General features: G+C 37.5%; 3 protein-coding genes across 7 annotated transcripts in view; 1 reads left to right on the forward strand and 2 right to left on the reverse strand.

The window, feature by feature from the left end:
* Positions 1-1021: 1021 nt before the first annotated feature.
* Positions 1022-6002, reverse strand: psmd13 (proteasome 26S subunit, non-ATPase 13). Its single transcript, XM_015035547.1, has 12 exons — positions 5805-6002; positions 4587-4665; positions 4399-4489; positions 4270-4313; positions 4096-4182; positions 2767-2938; positions 2615-2694; positions 2410-2535; positions 2047-2109; positions 1565-1645; positions 1374-1490; positions 1022-1292 (listed from the first exon to the last, which is right to left on the reverse strand). The coding sequence occupies exons 1-12, from the start codon at positions 5903-5905 to the stop codon at positions 1197-1199; spliced, it is 1137 nt and encodes a 378-aa protein (XP_014891033.1). The 5' UTR covers positions 5906-6002; the 3' UTR covers positions 1022-1196.
* A 126-nt stretch (positions 6003-6128) lies between these two features.
* Positions 6129-10794, forward strand: sirt3 (sirtuin 3). Of its 4 annotated transcripts, none has more exons than XM_015035548.1 (7): positions 6129-6486; positions 6596-6641; positions 7437-7613; positions 8687-8919; positions 9001-9101; positions 9335-9496; positions 10376-10794. In XM_015035548.1, the coding sequence occupies exons 1-7, from the start codon at positions 6402-6404 to the stop codon at positions 10589-10591; spliced, it is 1020 nt and encodes a 339-aa protein (XP_014891034.1). In that variant the 5' UTR covers positions 6129-6401; the 3' UTR covers positions 10592-10794. The 4 variants fall into 4 exon arrangements, with proteins under 4 accessions (XP_014891034.1, XP_014891035.1, XP_014891036.1 ...); XM_015035549.1 differs by having other exon boundaries at positions 6396-6528; positions 6596-6658; XM_015035550.1 differs by having other exon boundaries at positions 6448-6486; positions 6596-6658.
* Positions 10795-17312: 6518 nt separating this feature from the next.
* The window catches only part of drd4b (dopamine receptor D4b), a 17225-nt gene continuing 14057 nt past the window's right edge, over positions 17313-20480 (reverse strand). The window contains exon 4 of one of the 2 annotated variants that reach the window (XM_015035545.1): positions 17313-17727. In XM_015035545.1, the coding sequence (XP_014891031.1) occupies positions 17525-17727 (203 nt within the window). In that variant the 3' untranslated portion in view covers positions 17313-17524. Of the gene's footprint in view, positions 17728-18237; positions 18869-20480 lie in introns of those variants that run through there. The other variant, XM_015035546.1, reaches the window with a different exon arrangement.

Here is a 20480-nt window from a genome sequence, read left to right on the forward strand (position 1 = left end):
CCTCCAGAAACAGGAGAGAGGTTAAAACAACGTTACTTTTTTATTTAAAAGGCTAAATGAATAACGGCAATGACGTCACTTCCTTCACATCACGAGGAGTTTGATTTCTCACTGAATTTTAATTTTGTCTTTTAGCAGCAGCTGCAGCAAAACCGAGACAAGTTTATGATAAAAAAAAAATCTGCTGCTACCGCCGCTAAATGTGTCAGGAAGGTTTGTGATTAAAGGTGAAACCTTTCATCACCTTACAGCTTCGTCACCTGTTCAGGTGTTTCATCTGTTCCCCTCTGCGTTTAAAACAACCGGCAGACTAAACTAAAACAAGCTGTTTTTGTTTTTAACGAAGTTATTCCGTTCAATAAATAAGTCACAAATATTTATATGATAATTTGGATAAAACATTTTAATTCATAAATCTCCCTGTGTAATTTCATACGTAAAAAACAATTTAGTAAAGAAATTTTTAGTTTTGCCAGTTGGCGAGGCTGAAAATGAGTAAGTCTGCTGAGTTGTAAACCAAAACACTAAAATTTATTTGTTTAAAAATTAATAGAACTATATTATAGTTGTATTTTTAGATTAAAATACTATGAGAATAAAGTCAAAATAATATAGGTATACAGTTATATTTGGAAAATAGTCTGAATATTATGAGAATTAGTTTATGGAAAAAGTTGAAATATGTGAATAAAGTTGTAATAATATGAGCATAAAGTTATATTTCAGGAGTAAAATCATAAAATTACCAGAATTCAGAATATTACAAGAATAAACTCATTAGAAGAATAAAGTTGCAGTAATGTGAATAAAGTTGTAATATGAAAATAAGGTCAGAATGTTAAGAGAATAGTCAAAATAATACAAAAATAGAGTAATGAATATAAAATATTTTTTGAAAATAGTCATATTACAGAATTAAGTCAGAATATTATGACAATAAGTTGTAATATTCTGACTTTATTCTTTATTTATTTTGGCCCTAATACTCCGTTGTACAAAACTAAGAAATTAAAGGGAAGAATCATTTTTATACATGTTTTATTTGTATTTTTTACAGTTTGGGTCTTTTTCTGGGGATGATGTTACAACATAAATGATAAACAGTGAGGGTAACAGAAGAAAGAACATCCAGTAAAAAAAAGGACAAAGAAATGTTGGTGATATTCTCCCCTCTGCGACGCGATGGAGACACCTGCTCAGGTGAGGATGTCGTGAGCCTGCTGCTCCACCAGAACCGTCATGTCCTTAACGTCGCCGCACCACGAGTCCAAACGGTCCTTCATGCCTTTAATCTGAAGCAGAAACCGGCGGTTTATGGGTTATTTTATGTTTAAATCAGGAGGAGGTTTGAGGTTCTGAAATCGAGCTCCAACCTGCTGCAGGTCCAGAACTCTGGGCTGCACCCAGGTCATCTGGACCTTCTGGTCCACCTCGTCAATGTTCCCTTTGATCAGGCCCACAGACAGCGCCTTCATCACCAGCAGCTCCACCTGCAGGAGCAACAGAAACGTCAGCCGCCCAGCAGGTCAGTGGTAGCTAAGCTGCAGGAACCCAGCTAGCTAACCTCGTTGACGGGGATCTTTGCGCTCTGAGCGATTTCTGTGAAGGTGAGCTGCCGGTGATTCGCAGGACGAGTGAACGTCATCTGGAAAAACACAAACACCCATTATGACGAAATATCCCAGCAAAACCGTTCACATGCCCACACCAGAACCTAAATGGGAACAAAAAAATGAGCAGAAGCTAATGCTAACCCCGAAACACAAAAAATTAGCAAATGCAAACACTAAACATAAACAATTAGTCAAAGCTAATCAAAAAAAAAAGCAAAGTCAAGAAACGGGTAACAGTTTATGGCAGAAACTGGTTTAAAAGGCTCAAAAACGGCGGCCATCTTGAAAAATGGCCATCATCCTGAAATTCAAGTGAACTGCATCTGACCTGAGGGGTTAGGATGCTAATTTGTATACTTTATAGACACACTTTAAAGACCTTTACAGTCATAGTCTGATCTGATCAAACAGGAAGTGAAAAAAACCAACCCACCTCCATCACACAGAGCAGCTGGATCTTCTGCATCAGTTTAGGTTCATGAGCTGCAAGGTCGGGCTGTGGGCGGTAAGAGAGAAATATATTGATGCAAAATTGATCAGCTATCAGTAAAGAAAAATCTATTGGCTGCTTTTCAGGTTTAAAAGACATAAATTACACTTTATTTCTCTTGGAAATGAAGAATTGAGTCACTAAGGGAGTTTTTTTGTCTATATGTCCAGAATGTGCTTTGATTTACATTTTTAAATGAAGGGAAACATACTTTGATGCAAATTTGGAGGTTTCAGTGTGGAATCAGTGGAATCGTTAACATAAAGTCATAGTTTTTAAATAAAGAGCGTTTGGCTGGCACTCCACCTGCTGCCCCCATGCAGACTTGAAGCCCTGGAACTTCTCCACGTTCCCGGCGTTGAAGGCGTATAACGTGTCAATGAGCCACTGCTTGTCTGTGTTCCTCAGGGACTCCAGCACCGGATGCATCAGCTGTAGAGCAAACAGCAAGACAGTCAGAGTCCCGCCTGTGGAGCCGAACAATATCATCGGTTTTCAGAGGAGACCCCACCAGCTCTCCGAAGTTGTAAACTCCCTCGCCCAGGAGTCCGGCCAGGCCCAGGGTGAACGCTCTCTCCTGCTTCTCTGTTTCTGTGGACGGGAAGTGAGTCAGAGACGGTTTTCTCAGCTTCAGCTGCTGTTGCCATGGTTACCGTTTTTCACCTGGAAGGTCTTTGATGTCCACGCAGCCCAGGTAGCGCAGCGCGTCCTTGTAGTAGGCGGCGTGGTTCCCGATGATGCGGTAATACTTGCTGGAGAGGTCGTAGAACCGTCCGTGGACCGACGTGACGCCGGGTAAGTTATTCAGCATTTCCTCAACCTCCTCGATGATTTTCTGGAGGCGGAGAACGAAGAGATGGAAGGATCAGCAAACACAGACCATCTTCCTCATCCCTTCCATTCACTTCTCAGTTAGTTTTTATTCCTTATTGGTCTTTAATTTTATTCATTTTTTTCCTTTTATTTTGTTTCATATATATATATATATATATATATATATATATAAGAAATCATTACTGACATAAATTTGTTATAAAAGTATTACTGATTGCACTTTAAAAATGAGGTAACTTTATGTTATTAAAGGTAAAATTTAAACAGTAATGATTTCCTGGTTAATGTCAAGTTGTCATAACAAAGACATTTTGAATAATGTCAACTTTGTATTAAAAGTGTCATAATTTACCGAATGACGCTTTATGACAACAGTCATAAATATTCATAAGACTTATTGATGTTCATGACAGGTGTTATGTCATGTTTATGACAGTGTCATGACAGTCTTATTCACCCCCCCTTCAAATAAAGTGTTACCCTTTCTATTATTTTCTCACAAATTTTTCTCTCATTTATTTTCTTTTATTTATTTTTTGCAGTTTTTTCATTTATCCATTTGCACACATTTTTCCTTTGATATATATTTTTTTATGGTTTTTTCCTTTTATTCATTTTTACATTTTTCTTTAAAAAAAACAACGGTCTCATTTTATTCATTTTCAACATTTTTTCTTTTTTATCTTAATTTACTCCCCCTAACTTTTCCCGTTTAATATTTTTCTTCTTTCCTTTTGTTTATCATTTTCTGTTTTTTTCTCTATTTTACATTTTCTCATCTTTCACTCATTTGTTAGCGATTTTCTCTTGCTGTTTTATAGATTAATTTTGCATTTCTCATGTTTTTTCCCCTCCTCCCACCCTCTGTCTCTCTCTCTTATTTTTTACTCGTTCTTATTTTTCCCCATCACATTTCATTTGTTCAATTTTAGGATGACTGATCTGTTGAACTGACGGGTTAAAAATGGCTGACACTGATGCTACTGCTAACATATTGTGTTTTTCTAGTTTTAGCAAAGGTTTAAGTTTCTGTTTTATTGTGACGTTTCTGACTGAACTGATCTCTTGATGAGCTGTGACCCATTTTAACCTGATCTACATTAACGAATCAGTTCAGTTTTCAGAATCGCGCCTCGGAGCGTTTTAAATCTGGCTCACCTTGGTGGCAGGAAGGTCGCTGATCTCCAGCTTCAGGCTGCCGATGGACGTCTTGCAGAGAATCACAGCTTCTTCGCTGCTTTTCACCTGGATCGTACGAACACACGGCTGGAGCGATCATTAACACTGATTGGTAAAATTAACAGGAAAAAAATAATCAGAGGTATAACTGACCTTCTCTTTGGTCTTCTCCAGAAAAGTGATGGCATCTTTAGGATCTGGAAACCAGAAGAAAACATCTCAATAAACGCAAAAAGAAATGAGAATAAAACATTTGAAGAAAATCCGTCCTCTGGTTCTCACCTGGCATCTGCCTGGCGACATAAAGAATGATTTCTACCAGAGACAGGGGGTTGATTCTGTGTTCGAAGTCACTGATGAAGTTTTCATACAGCTACAACAAAAATAATTTAGATTAAAACCTCAGTTTGTGGTTCCTGCAGTAGTTTGAGGAACAGACTCTGTATGCCTCAGTGAGAGTCGGGATTTACCTGTATGAGGCCGTCTCCCGTTTTGAAGAAAGGATCTTTGACAAAGTCTGTCAGCTTCAATGTCAACTGATGCCATAATCTGCAAAAAGTAAAAACAAAATCACCAATAAAACCCAGAGAAATGCACAAACCTGTTGCAGATCAGTGGCAGAGACTGTAAATATGACTGTAACTCTATTTAATGCTTTTAAATACCAAAACTTTCTACCCTCAAATCTCAACTTCACTTTATAAATTTGCAATTACAATCATATGAAATTGTTTACATTTACATTAAGGGTTTGCATAGAAAAAGGTTATAATCATCTCTATATCAAGAATTCATATATATATATATATATATATATAAATCTTTTTAAAAATATAATTATGCAAATAAAAACTTAAAGCATGAATTATATTTTTTAAAAGAAAAAAAATAAGTAAAAAAAACCCCAGTATGTTTAAAAATGATGTTAAAAATATTACAATAATAAAAAGGAGGGTCTTAGTAAATTGATTATAATCATTGATATATAAAAAATATATAGATATAAAAAACGGAAAAAGAATTCTAAATATTTTTTTTTTAAAAAAGGAAGTAAAAATTTAATAATCATGAAATAAATTAAAAAGAAAATTTTGGCAGTTAAAAAAATAATCAGTCTGCTTTAACCCAGAAGTAAACTCACTGTTTAATACTGCAATAATTTAAACGAGTGTGCACAAATGCAGTGAATGTCCTTTCAAATGACCAAACGGGGTTTGAATGCATAAAATGCTGCATCCAAACACGTCTTTGCAATTTCTGGTCAATAAATAGTGGCTGCTATGGATCACAACACAGCATCACAATAATACATTTTGGACGATAAATTATGTAATAAATTAATGTGATAAAAAATAATCATACTCTCCAGGATCAATAACTTTGAATTTCCAAAGAACGTTTAAAACTCAGACTGGAAGACATTTTAAATAAATAAATGACCTAAAACATAAAAATGAACTATGAAGTCTCTAAACAAAATTGTCTGTCAGCAAGTAGTACATATTTCACATACTGAACTTAAATAAAACCTCCTCATTATGATATAGTCCGATTACGTGTTCACATAAACCATTAGAATAAGCTTTTAGTATTGTTTTTAGTTAGCTATCGTTAGCTCAATGACTCAGCGTGCCGTTTAGAATCAATGGGGAAGCTAACGGAAGCTAAGCTAACAGCTAACTTTTTACCTTTTGTTGTAGAAATCCTCCAAACCGTGCCACTCCGCCGCCATCTCTGGCGTGGAGCTGCTGCTCTGTTGTTGTTTGAGGTACCCGCTGACATCTTTCATGGTAGAAACAAAATAAAGACTTTTTTCAGGCAGAAAGCTGGTGAGTGTTGTTAAACTATCCGCTAACGTTATGTAGCTTGCTGTGCTCACAGTCTGCGTCTGCGCAGCTGCAAGTCGCAAAGGTGTGTGGGAAATAAGATTTAGGGTCCTATCAGCCGTCCGTTCATCAAAAATAAGTGTATAACCTAACTGGTTCAATGTTATTACGATCTACAGAAACATGATAAGTAACCACATGTTTGCTTTATGTGTGTTAAACCACGGATAAATCTAAACCTGACACAAGACACCACTGACGTACCCAAACAAACTTAATTGGGTCTTGTTGAACCTGCTAATTCCGAGTTACCATGAACGTAGCATTCAAGAAAGGACAGCAGCAAATATTTTAGCAGGAAAACTGACAACTTCCCTCACGTTGACGTGATTTTAAGAGTTGTTAGGTGGTGTCGGTCTTCATAAACCAACAGAACCGGATCCGAACCGATCCTGCGGGATGGCTGGCTTGTCTTTAACTGTCAGACTGTGTTGTTTGGACCGCAGGTTGAGTTCAGTAGCAGCCAGGACGATCCGTACAAAAGGTTAGTGGACTGACAGCTAAACTCTTCCACCCACCAGAACTGGTAATAATAATAATAATAATAATAATAATAATAATAATGCATGACATTGCGCTGTTTTTCTTTGCAGGTCCCAGTAGGTTGAGTCCAATTGAAAGTTCAGTATCTTTGTTCAGGTACTTCTCCTGCTGAGGTGACATATGTTTTTATAAATAAACCAGGATTTGAGTAAAATACTCAAAAATTGTACTCAAGTAATAGTAGAACTACTTCAACATATTTTTACTGAAGTTAAAGTCAAATTAAATTACTCAAGAGTAAAAAGATACTGAGAAACTGGTAAAATCATTAATCATTTAATATTTAAGAATCCCTTCATCAGACTTACCGTTATATAAAGATATTTGGAAATCTTGGTATTTTAAGGGCCAAAATAATAATTCATTTTACAAAATAACATCAGATAAAAGAAACATTTTCCATCTTTATATATATATATATATAAAACTTATGAAAATTTTCCAAAAACTGCAGGTGTGTTTCAATATTTGGTGAATTTTTGATTCAGACAAGATTGTTGTTCATTCAGTGAAGTTACTCACAGTCATAGAGTATCCAGAAATTTTACTCAAGTGAGAGTAAAGCAATAAAGTTCCTCAAGTTAAAGTATAATTTGCAGCGTAGTTATAAAAAACTCATAAAAGTACATTTTATGAGTTTTAAATTAAGTTACTACCCAACTTTGAATTTAAGATGAACAGTATTATATACCTGAGCTACATGTTTCCTTCCGTTTCCTGGGCTGGAAAACAGTTTAAATCAGTTACAAAAACTTTTTTTCAGCTGAAGGTATTAATGATTTGACTTAAACGTGACATTCAGATGTAATAAGAATGAAATAACTCTGCTTGGTCTTTGTTTCTTGTTTTTCAGTGAAGTTTTTGCTGATACAAATGTTCAGTTCTTCTCAGACAGGAGTCGTTTCTCCAGAGGATAATAATAAGAGGACTGTTTGGTGGTGGAGGTGAATCCGTTCAGCCACAGACTCTGCAGGATGTCGCCGAAAACATCCGAGAGCGGCGCTGCAAAAGGGTGGTGGTGATGGCCGGAGCCGGGATCAGCACTCCGAGTGGCATCCCAGATTTCAGGTGCAAATACCCGCCTCTGATTAGTAGACAGGAGCTAATCCTGAAATAAAATTCCAATTTTAATCTCAGCTTCTTTGCCAGCTGTTGAATGTGGGAAGTAAAAGACAAAGAATCATCAATTAAAAATCCTAAATATTCATACAGTGACACTTTTTCAATTTTCAGATCTTCAGTTGTAGCAATGACTGGAAAATCCTTTCTTTCAAATCTCCAATTAGAAAGCAGCATCATCTTTGATTTATTTGTACTTAAAGGAGCATTCACATCAGCCCTGTTTAGTCTGCTTTAATCCAATTCCAGTTTGTTTGCCTAGAATGTTTGAAATCGGACCAAAAAAGTGAACTCTGGTCCGCCTACAAACCTCAGTCTGGGTTCGGTTGAAGTGAACTCTGGTGTGGTTTGAGTGCATATGTGAACGCCAACCGGACCAGATACTGCTACAGAAGCAGGGTGTGGATTACAGTGCAAGGCATTCTGGGTAAATACAACCAAAACAAACATGCTAGTCTAGCACTAGCAGAAGAAATGACAAAAGAGAAATCCTCCAACTGCTAAAATCTGACGCCTCCATTTTTGTTTACATTTGGTGAAGAACAAAGTTGCTCTCAGTGTCTCCAGAGGTTTTTGTGTCGTTTCCTTCAGTGGTTTTTGGTGCAGTGCCTCCACAGGCGAGGAAGGGAACAGGTTTTCCAATTAGTTTGGTTCGTTTGACTCAGTCCAGCATGAAAGTGAACCGCAGCAGCTGAAAATGTAGCAAATGTTGCAAATTTGGTTCCCAATCAAACCGAATGTACCGGACTATCAGGTGGTAAGACAGCCTAAAACAAGCTTAAGTTGATAAAGATTTGACTGTAAATGAATAAAAGCAACCAGCACCCCTTGCGACCTCAATAGGGATGTGCGTGTAAGATAATGCCTGAATGGATGGATGCTTAAAAGCACTGTTAGTGAGAGACCAGAACAATAGAAAACATCAGCATAAACACACAATTTTGCATGAGTCACATTTAAATTAAGACTATTTACATATATAATAAACAAAAATGTCCCATGTTTGTTTTCTGGACCTGCAGGTCTCCAGGCAGCGGCTTGTATGACAACCTGCAGCAGTACGACCTGCCGTACGCTGAGGCCATCTTCGAGATCGGATTCTTCCATCGAAACCCAAATCCCTTCTTCGCCCTGGCCAAAGAGCTGTACCCGGGTAACTACCAGCCCAACCTGACACACTACTTTGTCCGTCTGCTTCACCAGAAGGGCCAGCTGCTGCGGATGTACACGCAGAACATCGACGGGCTGGAGAGACGTAGGTATTTCCAAACCTCCCTGCAGTCCGGATGGGTGTTGTTGTGTTTTAATGTTTGCTCTCCGCTGTGTGTGGATCAAGTTGCAGGAGTTCCTCCGGAGATGCTGGTGGAGGCGCACGGCACGTTTGCAACGGCCACCTGCACCTCCTGCCTGCGGAAATATGATGGCGAGGAGCTCAGAGTGAGTCACAAAGTCTTCACTTTATGAATTTAATTGATTTGACTTAAATGGAACAGTGAATATTATTGGAAATACACCACATTTACCAAAATCCAAATTTTGCCGAGTTGGAATGAAATTAGCAAAATGCTAAAAACCTGCTAATACATACTTCTCATGTTACGCTACACTTCTGGGAACCTTGTAGCTGGCAGCCATCTTGGTAGGTATGAACCAGCCTGTCATGTTTTCAGCCAGAGGTGATGAGCGGGGCCGTCCCTCGGTGTCCCACCTGTAAGGGCGTGGTGAAGCCTGACATCGTGTTTTTTGGGGAGGAACTTCCTCTGAGTTTCTTCAAGTACCTGACGGATTTCCCGCTGGCCGACCTGCTGATCGTCATGGGAACGTCGCTGGAGGTAAGCGTCATAGCAACCAAACATGCTGACACTTTGTTTTCTTCGGTCCACATCTTTTAAGAGACATTTGTGAAGTGGTGGTTTGTAAAATGAATTAGCCTGACAGTAATGATCCAGTTTCCTGGACCCTTCCCTCTGTAGAAACTCTTAGTTTTTTCTCTTCCTCTACTTCAGACTGTCATCTCTAGTTTTTCTTCACTCCTGAAAGCAGCACAGCACACAGTAGCCAATGCCACAGACAAACAGACTTTATTTTTTAAACAAAGTAAATGTCAACGTTTCATGATATTTATATCCATTTCAAACACTGATGTATAACATAAGCTACATATATGGATGATAAATTGTCCCAGAAGTTATTGTGATAAACAATAATATTGTTGTTTTGAAACCATTATAAAGTAAATTGTAATGGCATAATAATGCAATGACACTCTCTTAGAGATCAATAATATTTAAGTCCTAATAAACATTTCCACTGGAACTGGAAGACATTTAAAATATCCAAAATAAATCAACAAAACAACAGAAACAACAAATAAAATGAATTAGAAAGTCTCTGCAAACAAAATTGTCCTTAAAAAAAAGGGTTAATTGAGACCAAAGTGTTGAACTGAAGACTTTAGTCATCCAGTTTTTGGTTGAAAGAGAAAAACAATAAATCATGAAAATGGATTGAGCTTGGTTTAATTTATCATGCTGTACATTGTTTTAGCACATTAAAAGATAATGATAAAAACTTAATTCTGAAGGTGTGGTGGGTTTTATTTTAAGCCGTTTCAAAAATCTCCCGCGCCGTTACCTAGCAACCGAAGCTTGTCTGCAGGACGTTTGGGCGGCCGGTTTTAGCGCTGAAGAGCCCCGTTTTCTGTCCTGCAGGTGGAGCCGTTTGCCAGCCTGGCCGGAGCCGTGCGCAGCTCCGTGCCCCGCCTCCTCATCAACCGGGACCTGGTGGGGCCTTTCGCGTGGGGGCGGCGGCCTCATGACGTCACGCAGCTGGGTGACGTGGTCACCGGCGTGAAGGAACTGGTCGACGCTCTGGGCTGGACTCAGGAGCTGGACGCTCTAATGGCGGCCGGAAGTCAGGAAGTTTGATGATTTTTATGGGTTTTTAGATTTGTTGATATTTGTTGATTCTTCTTCTGACTTTTGCTCTGATTTTCAGAGCAGAAGAAACTGAGCGGAACTCGGTTCGTTTGCTCTCAGTTTTATGAGAAATCAAAGTCTGTGACGTACGACGGTGTATGAGAACCATTGTGGATAATAATAATAAGAGGAGTAAATTTCCCCCAAAAAACTAAACATTTTCAGGTTAATTTTAGAAATTTTCTAGAAAACACAGGGAAACTTCTGAAGTCAAAATTTCTGAAGTCAAAATTTTTGCTTGAAAAAAATCAGAAATTTTTAGATTAATCTTACACATCTTTGAGGAAAAAAAGGGAAAATTCCAGAGTTTTAAGTCACAAATTTACTCAAAAAGAAAAAACTGATTTTTTAGAGTAATTTTAGAAGTTTTCTAGAAAAAAAACATGGACATTTCTGAGTTTAAAAGCTGAACATTTTTGATTTTCGATAATTTTCTAAGTTTGAAAAGTTGAACATTTTCCACTTATGAAATTTATGTGTTTTTGGCTGAAATTAACTCATTTTTTCTGTCTGCAGTAGCGCTAGTATGCTGTTGTGGTAACAGCTGCTGTGTTTCTATTTCACTCCCATCACTGTTTTATGTAATAACACCTGATCAAATAAAGTTTTAAGTCTTGAATATGTGCAGATTTTAACTCATTTTAACTTTTAGTTACATCTGAAATGTGTATTTCTATTTGATGTTTCTTTCTCCTGGTTTCTTTAAAAAAGCAACTTTCAGCTCCTGTAACTGAATATTTGTTTGTGATTAGAAAATTGAAATCAAAATGTTCCGGCCCCTTCATCACGGAGAACGTTTGTATTTTTAAACATTTTGTTATTTATTAAGTCAGATGCTTACATTTTTAACCTACTATTGGTTATTGTTTTGCAATATACGATGGTATTCAATTTAAACTTCATTGGCTAAATCTGCCAATATCACTGAATAAAACTTCATATTAAAATGAATTATTTTATCGATATTTTTAATGTATCTGTTTATAATTTTCTTCTGCTTATGTTTCTAAATTTAATTCTGTATTTTCCTTTTTTATTAATTTAGTTTTGGCCTTCAGAAATTTAATTTGCAGTTTTATTCAAACATATTTCCATTTGGAATACCAAGAGTATCGAAGTAAATACTTAGTTTTAGATTTTATATGGTCATTTCTTTATTAAATAAGTGCATCCATAATTCTTTAACTGTCAATAAAAAGTATTTAATTGTATATTAAAATTTAAATGATTTTAATATTTGCACCATGACACGATTAATCTTTAAAGTAAAAGATAAATGTAGCATCTATCTAACTGGCCTTTGAAGAAGCAAATAAGTAGCAACAAGTCTCAAAAATTGGTGCACATATATTAAAAAAAGACATTCCGAAGAAATTCGACTAATTTATCAGTTTTTTTGTTTTTATAATCGAATAAAACTCATTAAAAATTATTAAATCAGAACTTTATTGTGAATGAATTTCCCTTTAAATGGAAATCAAACAGGAAAGTTTAGAGCGGCCAGCAGAGGGAGCCAGAGTGCAGCTGAAATGGCCAACATGGAGCCATGTTGTCCGGAACACAGAGGAGCGTAAACCAGGGGTCCCCAAAGTGGGTCCTGGAGGGCCGCCATCCTGCCTGTAACAACAGTAACAACCTTTTCAGCATGTCAATGTTCTTCTTAGGCCTCTGATGAGCCATCATTTGATCCAGGTGTGTTAAAGAACTAAAACATGCAGGATGCCGGCCCTCCAGGACCCACTTTGGGGACCCCTGCGGTAAAAGGTAAAACAATAAATGACCAGATTTCTGAAAATAAAAGCTGTTCTGATATTTACTAGAATAACTGCAGATCTGGATTGTCAAGTCAGAAAAATATGAATTGTTCCCAGCGATGCGTCGATGTGGTGATGTTTTCTCCCAGCACTGAAAATATCTTTTATCAGAATTTACAGAGTATTATATGATGGCACATTTAAGACCATTGCAAATAGAAAAAAAGAGCAAATTTCTGCCAAAAAAACTCAGAAAAATGTCTAATCTCAGAAAATTTCAAAAGTAGAAAATTTTCTACTTCAAATTTTCTGTTTTTTTCTTGCAGATTTTTGACTTTTGAAACTTATATTTCCAAGTTTTCCTGGATACTCTGCCCACTGTGAGTAACCAAAAACTAGACACTCACCTGCAGGTTTTGTTAAAGTTTCATAGGCTTAAAAATGTACTTTGTCTCTACTTTTTGTGATTTTTAGATATTAAATGATTGGTAAGTTATCAATTATGCAGCAGTTGAGTAGCCTTTTTATACAAGCTTGACTAATACAATAAATATGTTTAAATCCTAAAAATACAATGAAACATCAGCAAAACAGTTAAAAATGTTCTTAGATTTATTTCTGTTCCTCTGTTTATCCTTTTCAGTTGTTTTCCACATTATGGATCCTAAAGGTTTTACATGCAGCTGCAGGCGACTCAGAGGGAATGTTTAGGAGTTTTCCAACAGCTGCAATCACATTTCCTGATGCATTAATGATCTGAAGTGTGGAAGCCGATCAATCAAACGGACCACCCATGTACTAATTTATTTCTGTTTAACGTTCAAATAAACCAGCATTAACACAATTGCGAAAGCTCTGATTTCCATTTCATTTCGTTGCCACGGTGACGGGTCCATTACCAGAAATCCTGCAGAGAAACAAAAGACCTCTCACCTTTTTTAAACCTTCATTGTGAAGGAATACCATGCAGTAATGCAGCTGTTACACATCTTGATTTCAACTGAACTGGTGGGAAAGAAATGCTGAAATGTAGAAGAGAAGCTCACGCTTCCTCAGGCTTCATTTTATTTAAACAAAGAGGTAAAATTTAAACAGTTTTACACCAAATTTATTGGCATTTAATGCTTAAACCTACAATGGAGTGTTAGGGCTACACCAAGAAAAGAAACCTAAGATTGTGACAATAAAGTTAGGTGGACCGGAGTTAAGTTTTTGGTTTGATTAATCATTCACACCTCACCAAATGAACCAAACTTTCTACACAAACACACTGCTGTTCGGTTAAAACAAACAGGGATGGTGTGAACACACCTTCCTCCTAAAAATATTGCCTTAAAACCCAACAAATGGATTGTGCTACAAATTTTTAAATAATTTTTGATGTGAGTTCAAACCACAGCTTTTCTAATTTCCTGTAACCACTAGCTGGACTGCAGCAATAACACCACCATCTATGCAAACACAAAGTGGATATTTATCTCCAGTGTTTCTCTATTTTATTAAAACTTCTGGTGTTTTTTCCTGCAGACAACATGGATTTACTGTTAATTTGGCTTTAGGTGCCAACAGGGGGCGTTGCACCTTCATTCTTTGCTAAAGGATTTAAATGAGTAGAAGAAGTGACTGTGACGTTTCTAGTAAATTTGTTGTCATCTGTAAGAAAATGCTAATAATAAATAATAATAAAATAAAACTGAGAGTTGGGAGGTAATTAATACTCTGGGACTGGGATAAACCGCAGAGATCTGAATTGATCTTTTTATTTGAACCTGAACAGGTTTTCTGATGTCTGCTCAGACTCTGAGCTCTGTCAGGTTTTTATAGGTTGCTGTGTTGAAGATCATTACAGATCAGATGGACTTCAGCGCCTCCTACTGATTCTTAAATCAAATCCTCACACTGATCGCCCTTTCCTGTCCCGTCTGGAGTAAAATGCATTTCAAGGAGCTGCTTTGAAAATAACAGGTAATGTAGTTTAAGTGAAATCTTTTCTGTCTGTGTTGATGTTCTTTGTGGAGGAAAAACTTTAAAGCATTTTGGTTATTATTCATTATCTGTCTCACTTTTCACATGGTTTGTTTTGATTGAAATCAGCTGATTATCATTAATAGTTTTACAATATTTTATGTTTTAATTTTGGTTTTGTTTGTATGCTTTGGTTACTGAGGGGTTTGTGTTTAAAGTGTTTCAATGTTATAACTGATGCAGTTGCATCTATTTACCAGACACAGAGTGCCATTTCATAGCACAATCAAGTAACTACGTGACCTTCAGTTATTTAAGTTATTTAAAGGCAACCAAAATTAAAATTTTGCACACTTTTATACTTCCATTTTGGGTCTCAACTGCTTCTGAAAAAACACACCCAAGCACATTTTGGCAATAATTTAATGTTTTTTTGGTGTTTGGAAAATTAGCTGTTTCAAAAACTTCCTGCTTTTGAAACTGCTGAAATCAGCAGGCTTTACTGCTCGTTACCTAGCAACCCAAGCAGAACTCTGCCTGTTACCTAGCAACCCAAGCAGAACTCTGCCTGTTACCTAGCAACCCAAGCAAAACTACAGCACGTTTTAATCAGCTAGCTTTACTGCTAGCCACTAGCCACTGTACAATGGCTGCTGGCTCTCATAATGTTATGATTTTACTTTCATATAACATTTGGTCTTATATCTATTTTTGGAACATTACGACTTTTTTCTCATACTATCACAACTAACCTCCCAATATGACTTTTTGTTGTGTAACTTTGGTCTTGTAACATTATATTACTCTCATAATATTATGAGTTTTTAAATGTGTTACTACAAATTTATTCTAATAATATTTTAGACTTTTTGTCATATGACTTTATTCTTGTAATTTATTTTTCTTTCTTCGCCTGGCACTCTTCGTCTGTCTTAGATAACTTCTAACGTTGTAACAAAAATAATTTATGTGCTTACTTTTTATTAATTTTATTTTTTGGCAGGCCTTTCTGAGCTTCCATAGGATTTTTCTGCTTTGTTTTGTTACACAGCAGCAGAATCCAACTGTGAAGTAGATTCTGGATAATAAAACATTTTCTCTGCCTTAAGGTCTAAAACAAATTCTGAAGGAATAGATAGATCTGTTTTTGAGAAATAAGGTTTTCCAAATGAGGACATTTCACAATTCACAATGACTCAGGTGCAGAACTATTTAAATAAACAGGAATAGATTGCAAAGGAAAGTCTAGTTGTGTCTTGTAGGGATGAACTCCTCTGTTTCTGCCTCATCTTGCTGACTAAGCAAACATAAAGACATTCAGAGCTGAAAAGGTGTCCAGCGTCGCCATTTATCGCCTCTCCAGCTCCGCCATTTATATCCTGCTCACATCTGCTCACAGGAAGTCATTCGTCCACTGAGCAAATTTAGCATCATGTAATGATGCATGAAACAGCAGAAACAGCAGACAGCTCTCTGCTCACCAATCAGTCACCATCTGAAGTATTCGACTGCGACAGATGGAGGTTAGATGAGAGTCAGCAGACTGAGAGGTTATTCTTCATGTATCTAACAGCAAATGCTCTTTGGATGTGAGGATAATCACCAGTTTGAGCCTCAGTTGCAGCTGTTGGAGCCGTTGGCAGTGGTTGGGTTAAGGCGTTATATCAGGAAGTCAAATTCCTTTTAAGTCATATTTGACATATGTAGCATTTTTATAACAATGCTACATATGCATTGTTACTTGATTGTGATATAAAGTTTCACTATGACTGGAAAACACACAACACCTTTAAAAGCTGTTTGTTTCAGCTGAAGAGATTAAAAACTGAACGCTGCCTCACCTTGATTAGTTCTGGTTCTGGTAACAATGATGTTTGTTTTTCCAGATAAACAACTCTGGAACAAGTTGAGTTCACAGATGTTGGTGTTTTGTTGAGAGCCAACACCTGTTTCTCCCTCATCAAAGTCTGGAACGCTGCTTCCTCTCTGACGTCTTCTCTAACCTTCCTGCTGCAGAGCTGCAGATTGGAGCAGAAGACATTTCTGCTTAATATTTAATAACACCCAGTGTGTGTCCTCTGGTGTCCAATTTACACGTCTCAGCTGGGTTTCTATTCAGAACTCGTCTCATTTAATGTAGCATCTATCAAAAAGCATCGCTGTTGGTGAACCAGAACTGCTCTCAGTTTCTTCATAAGCTTTAAGTATTTTACAGTTTTCTCTCAGAAATAAAAATCTGCTCTCGTGTGTTGTCAAAACCTTGCTACACCTAAAATAATACCAAAGTATGAAAAAAACTACTGCTATAACTAATAAAAACTAAACTGAAACTAAATATTTAGCTAGTAATAACTAATAAAAACTAGCAAATGCACTCTAAAATTCATTAAAACTAACTGAGTAGACAAACAAAAGAACATTAAACTATGATGAATAACCCAAAACTATAATAACCCAATTATAACACAATAATCACAGAATCGGTTTGATTTCAGACCAAAATTGGAACATTTACATTTCCCGCTGCTGTGATTCGGTTTCACACAAAACTTAGCATCCTAGCACTTTAGCATTAGTTTTTGCTAAACACCATGTTGGTGTAGCACTTTAGTACAACAGGCTACTGGAGCCATGCAAACAAAAATAAAAACAAAGTTTATGGTTAGTGATTTAGAATTAGCAGAACTAAAGTTTATGGTTAGTGATTTAGTGTTAGCAGAACTAAAGTTTATGGTTAGTGATTTAGTGTTAGCAGAACTAAAGTTCCTAATTAATGCATTAGCATTATCACAGCTAGCTTTTTAGCTAGCAGTGCCCACCAAAGGTTTTGCTATTGGATAATCTTTCCAGACCTGTTGTGTTCTTCAGTCTCCTTATAAATCTTCTTATCCAGGACTGTAGCTAGCAGATCCAGCTATAGGCGGATGGACAGCATCCTCCCACAAAAGGTCTGAACTGGTCAAATAAATCTTTATTTCAGACCAAACAAAGTCCATTAGTATTTTACATAAAATCCATAAAAACCTCAAATGAAATCAGAACTTTAACAAAAATGTTCTTTCTCTTCTTTCCAGTTCGGCTCGCGAACTGGAAACGTCCCAGTCTGATGTTGTGAACCCAAACCTCCTCTGGTGTTTCAGTCTGCGGAGGCAGCAATCCACTGTCAGCAGCAGCTGCGGAAACATTTCTTGAAGAACTTCTTGAACTCTGTGTTGAACATGGTGTAGATGATGGGATTGAGGGCACTGTTGACGTAGCCGAGCCAGGTGACGGTGCTCATCAGCGCGTCGGGGATGTTGCACGTCAGGCACAATGCTCGCATCGTGTGCACCACGAAGAACGGCGTCCAGCAGAACAGGAAGCAGCCTGCAGGGCGAAGAGGAGAACCGCAGGTTAAGAGAGCCGGATGGTGGGAATCTGGTCGGATTCAAAGAGTTAGGTCTGATTTTACAGATGAGAAGATTACAATTATTAGGGCTAGGCAAAGAAAATAAAAAAATATATAAAGAAATGAGATAAAAAAGTATTATGATAAATACGTAACACTGCAACACTACTGTTTGACTTTATTCCCATAATTTTATGACCTTGATTCTAAATTATTATGACTTTAATCTTGTGTTATTTTAGCTTTATTCACGTAATTTTAAGATTTTATTTTTGTATTATTTTGACCTTATTCTTGTACGACTTTATTCTTGTAATTACAACTTTATTTCTATTATTTCTTTGACTTTATTCTTGTTTTATTTTTAATGTATTCCTTTCTGAGTTCATTTCTGTAATTTTATGACTTTATTCTCTTATTACTAATAATTTATTGTATTATGTTGACTTTATTCTTGTATCTGTTTATTTTTGTAATTTCATTTTTTATTTTTTCTTTGAGTGGGCCAAAAGAGACAAATTTGAGGCCCATCAATTTGGCCAGATGCACCAGACTGGATTATCGACAGAACGATAATGATTAAGTCAACAAGAGAAACACTGAAATAACAAAAGAATCAAGGTGTTGCAGTGGCCTAGTCAAAGTCCAGATCTCAACGGAGCTGTGTAGAAACAAAGACTAGACTACAGCTCGTCCTCAATGTTATGAGCAATCAAAAGTCAGACAGAAAACATCTGCTTTGTTTTCAGTAAAATTGATTTTGTCACTCATTATTCTGGAGAGTTTATTGTTGAACCCAATGAATTAAAATCTGCTTAGCTGAGCGGTTTGCACCCAATTATATTTGTTTTGAATGTAAAACAGAACATTTTATTTTGCTTCTCAGCATAATGAGGAATAAAACTCGTCTGCTGCTGAAACCAGCCGCTGACTGCATCTCAGGCTGTTTCCTCAGACTGAGTTCATCATCATGTGTTGTGTGATAATTGGATTGCAGGCTTTAAGATGTGACAGCGCTGCATGAGGAGCTACGGTTGGTCAGGAGCGCCGCTTTTATTCCGGGACTCAGGATGACCTGCAGGAAGGTCGACCTCCTCGCCTAAGAGCTCTGATCAGAGTCTGCAGGAAGATTCACAAACCAAGTGAGGTTGTTAAGTGTCATAAGTGGCCTGTATGCTAGTATTAGCTATAGCTAATGGCTAACAGCACTGAAGTTGGTGTCTGGTTCACATGTTTAGTTGGCGCTAAATTAAAGGACTAAATTGCTTGTAAACATTCTGGACCTTTTTTGCTCACCTCAGGTTACCATGACTTCCACCTGACAGTCCGGTAGATTTGGTTTGGACCAAAGTTACATCATCTGCTCCACCTGCAGCTGCTGTGATTCTCTTTCTCTCTGCTCTGAATCAAACCAACCAAACCCTTTGAGCAACCTGTTCCCCTCCTGGCCTGTGAGGGCGCTGCACCAAGAACCAGAAGAAAACATGAAAGCCTCTGAAGACACTGAGCAAAACTTCCTTCTTCACCAAATAGAAACAAAGATGCAGTGACATCAGATTTTAGCACCTACAGGTGCTAGAATCTAAAATCTAAGTTCTCTTTTGTCTTAGATAAAAGAACACTAGCTATTTCTCCCGCTAGCACGAGCTTAGTGGATTGGTTTTGGTTGTTTTTACCCAGAATGCCCTGCGCGGTAGTCCACTTCCTGCTTTTGGAACGGTCTCCGATCCGCTTGGGGTTCACATATGCATTCAAACCGAACCAGAGTTCACTTCAATCGAATTGAAACCTAGATTTGTAGGTGGATCAGAATTCAATAACGCATTCACACCTCAAACAAACCAAACTTTCTAGACGGACTCCAGTTGGATTAGAGCGGACTTAACAGGGCTGGTGTTAATGAACCTTAAGGGTATTTTCCCACCTGTGCTGTTCAGTCCACTTTAATCCAAATCCAGACCGTTTGGATTTGGATTTTGGACCCCCAGAAAGTCCAGTTCATTTGGGGAGGTGTGAATGCTCAATCGGACCAAAGAAGCGAATCTGTTTCTCCTACAAACCTCGGTGTTGGTTCAGTTAAAGTGAACTCTGGTGTGGTTTATACTGATATGTGAACACCAAGCAGACCAGAGACGGCTCCAAAAGCAGGAAATTGACTACAGTGCAGGGGATTCTGGGTAAATACAACCAAAACAAATGATAAGACCAGCACTAGGAGGAATAATGACTTGTGGCCTTTGACCAAAGATAAAAAGGAAATACTACAACCACTAAAATCTGACATCACTCCATTTTTATTTACATTTCATGAAGGAAGTTGTGCTCAGTGTCTTCTTCAGAGGTTTTTATGTTGTTTCCTTCAGTGGTTGTCGGTGCAGCGCCCTCACGGGCGAGGAGGGGAACAGGTTTTTCAAAGGGTTTGGTTGGTGTGAAAGAGAACTGCAGCAGCTTAAAATGTAACTAGTGTTGCAACTTTGGTTCCCAGTGAAACCAAATCTAGTGGACCATCAGAGGTGAAAGCACCCTTAGCTTAAGAACAAACATTAATGGATTTAAAAATTAACCACAGATGACCAGAAAAACCGACAGAACCACCCCAAGTTGGGCGCCATAACGTTGGAAACCATAATGTTGGGCGCCATTTTGTTGGGGGTTGATCAGTGGCAAAAATATTATTAAAGCTCCGCGGAGCCTCAAGCGGCCCTCGCAGCCAAGCGCCGCTCAAGCCTAT

Source organism: Poecilia latipinna, unplaced genomic scaffold (assembly GCF_001443285.1).
Source record: "Poecilia latipinna isolate Pla-1442-1.1 unplaced genomic scaffold, P_latipinna-1.0 Scaffold338, whole genome shotgun sequence".
NCBI lineage: Eukaryota > Metazoa > Chordata > Actinopteri > Cyprinodontiformes > Poeciliidae > Poecilia > Poecilia latipinna.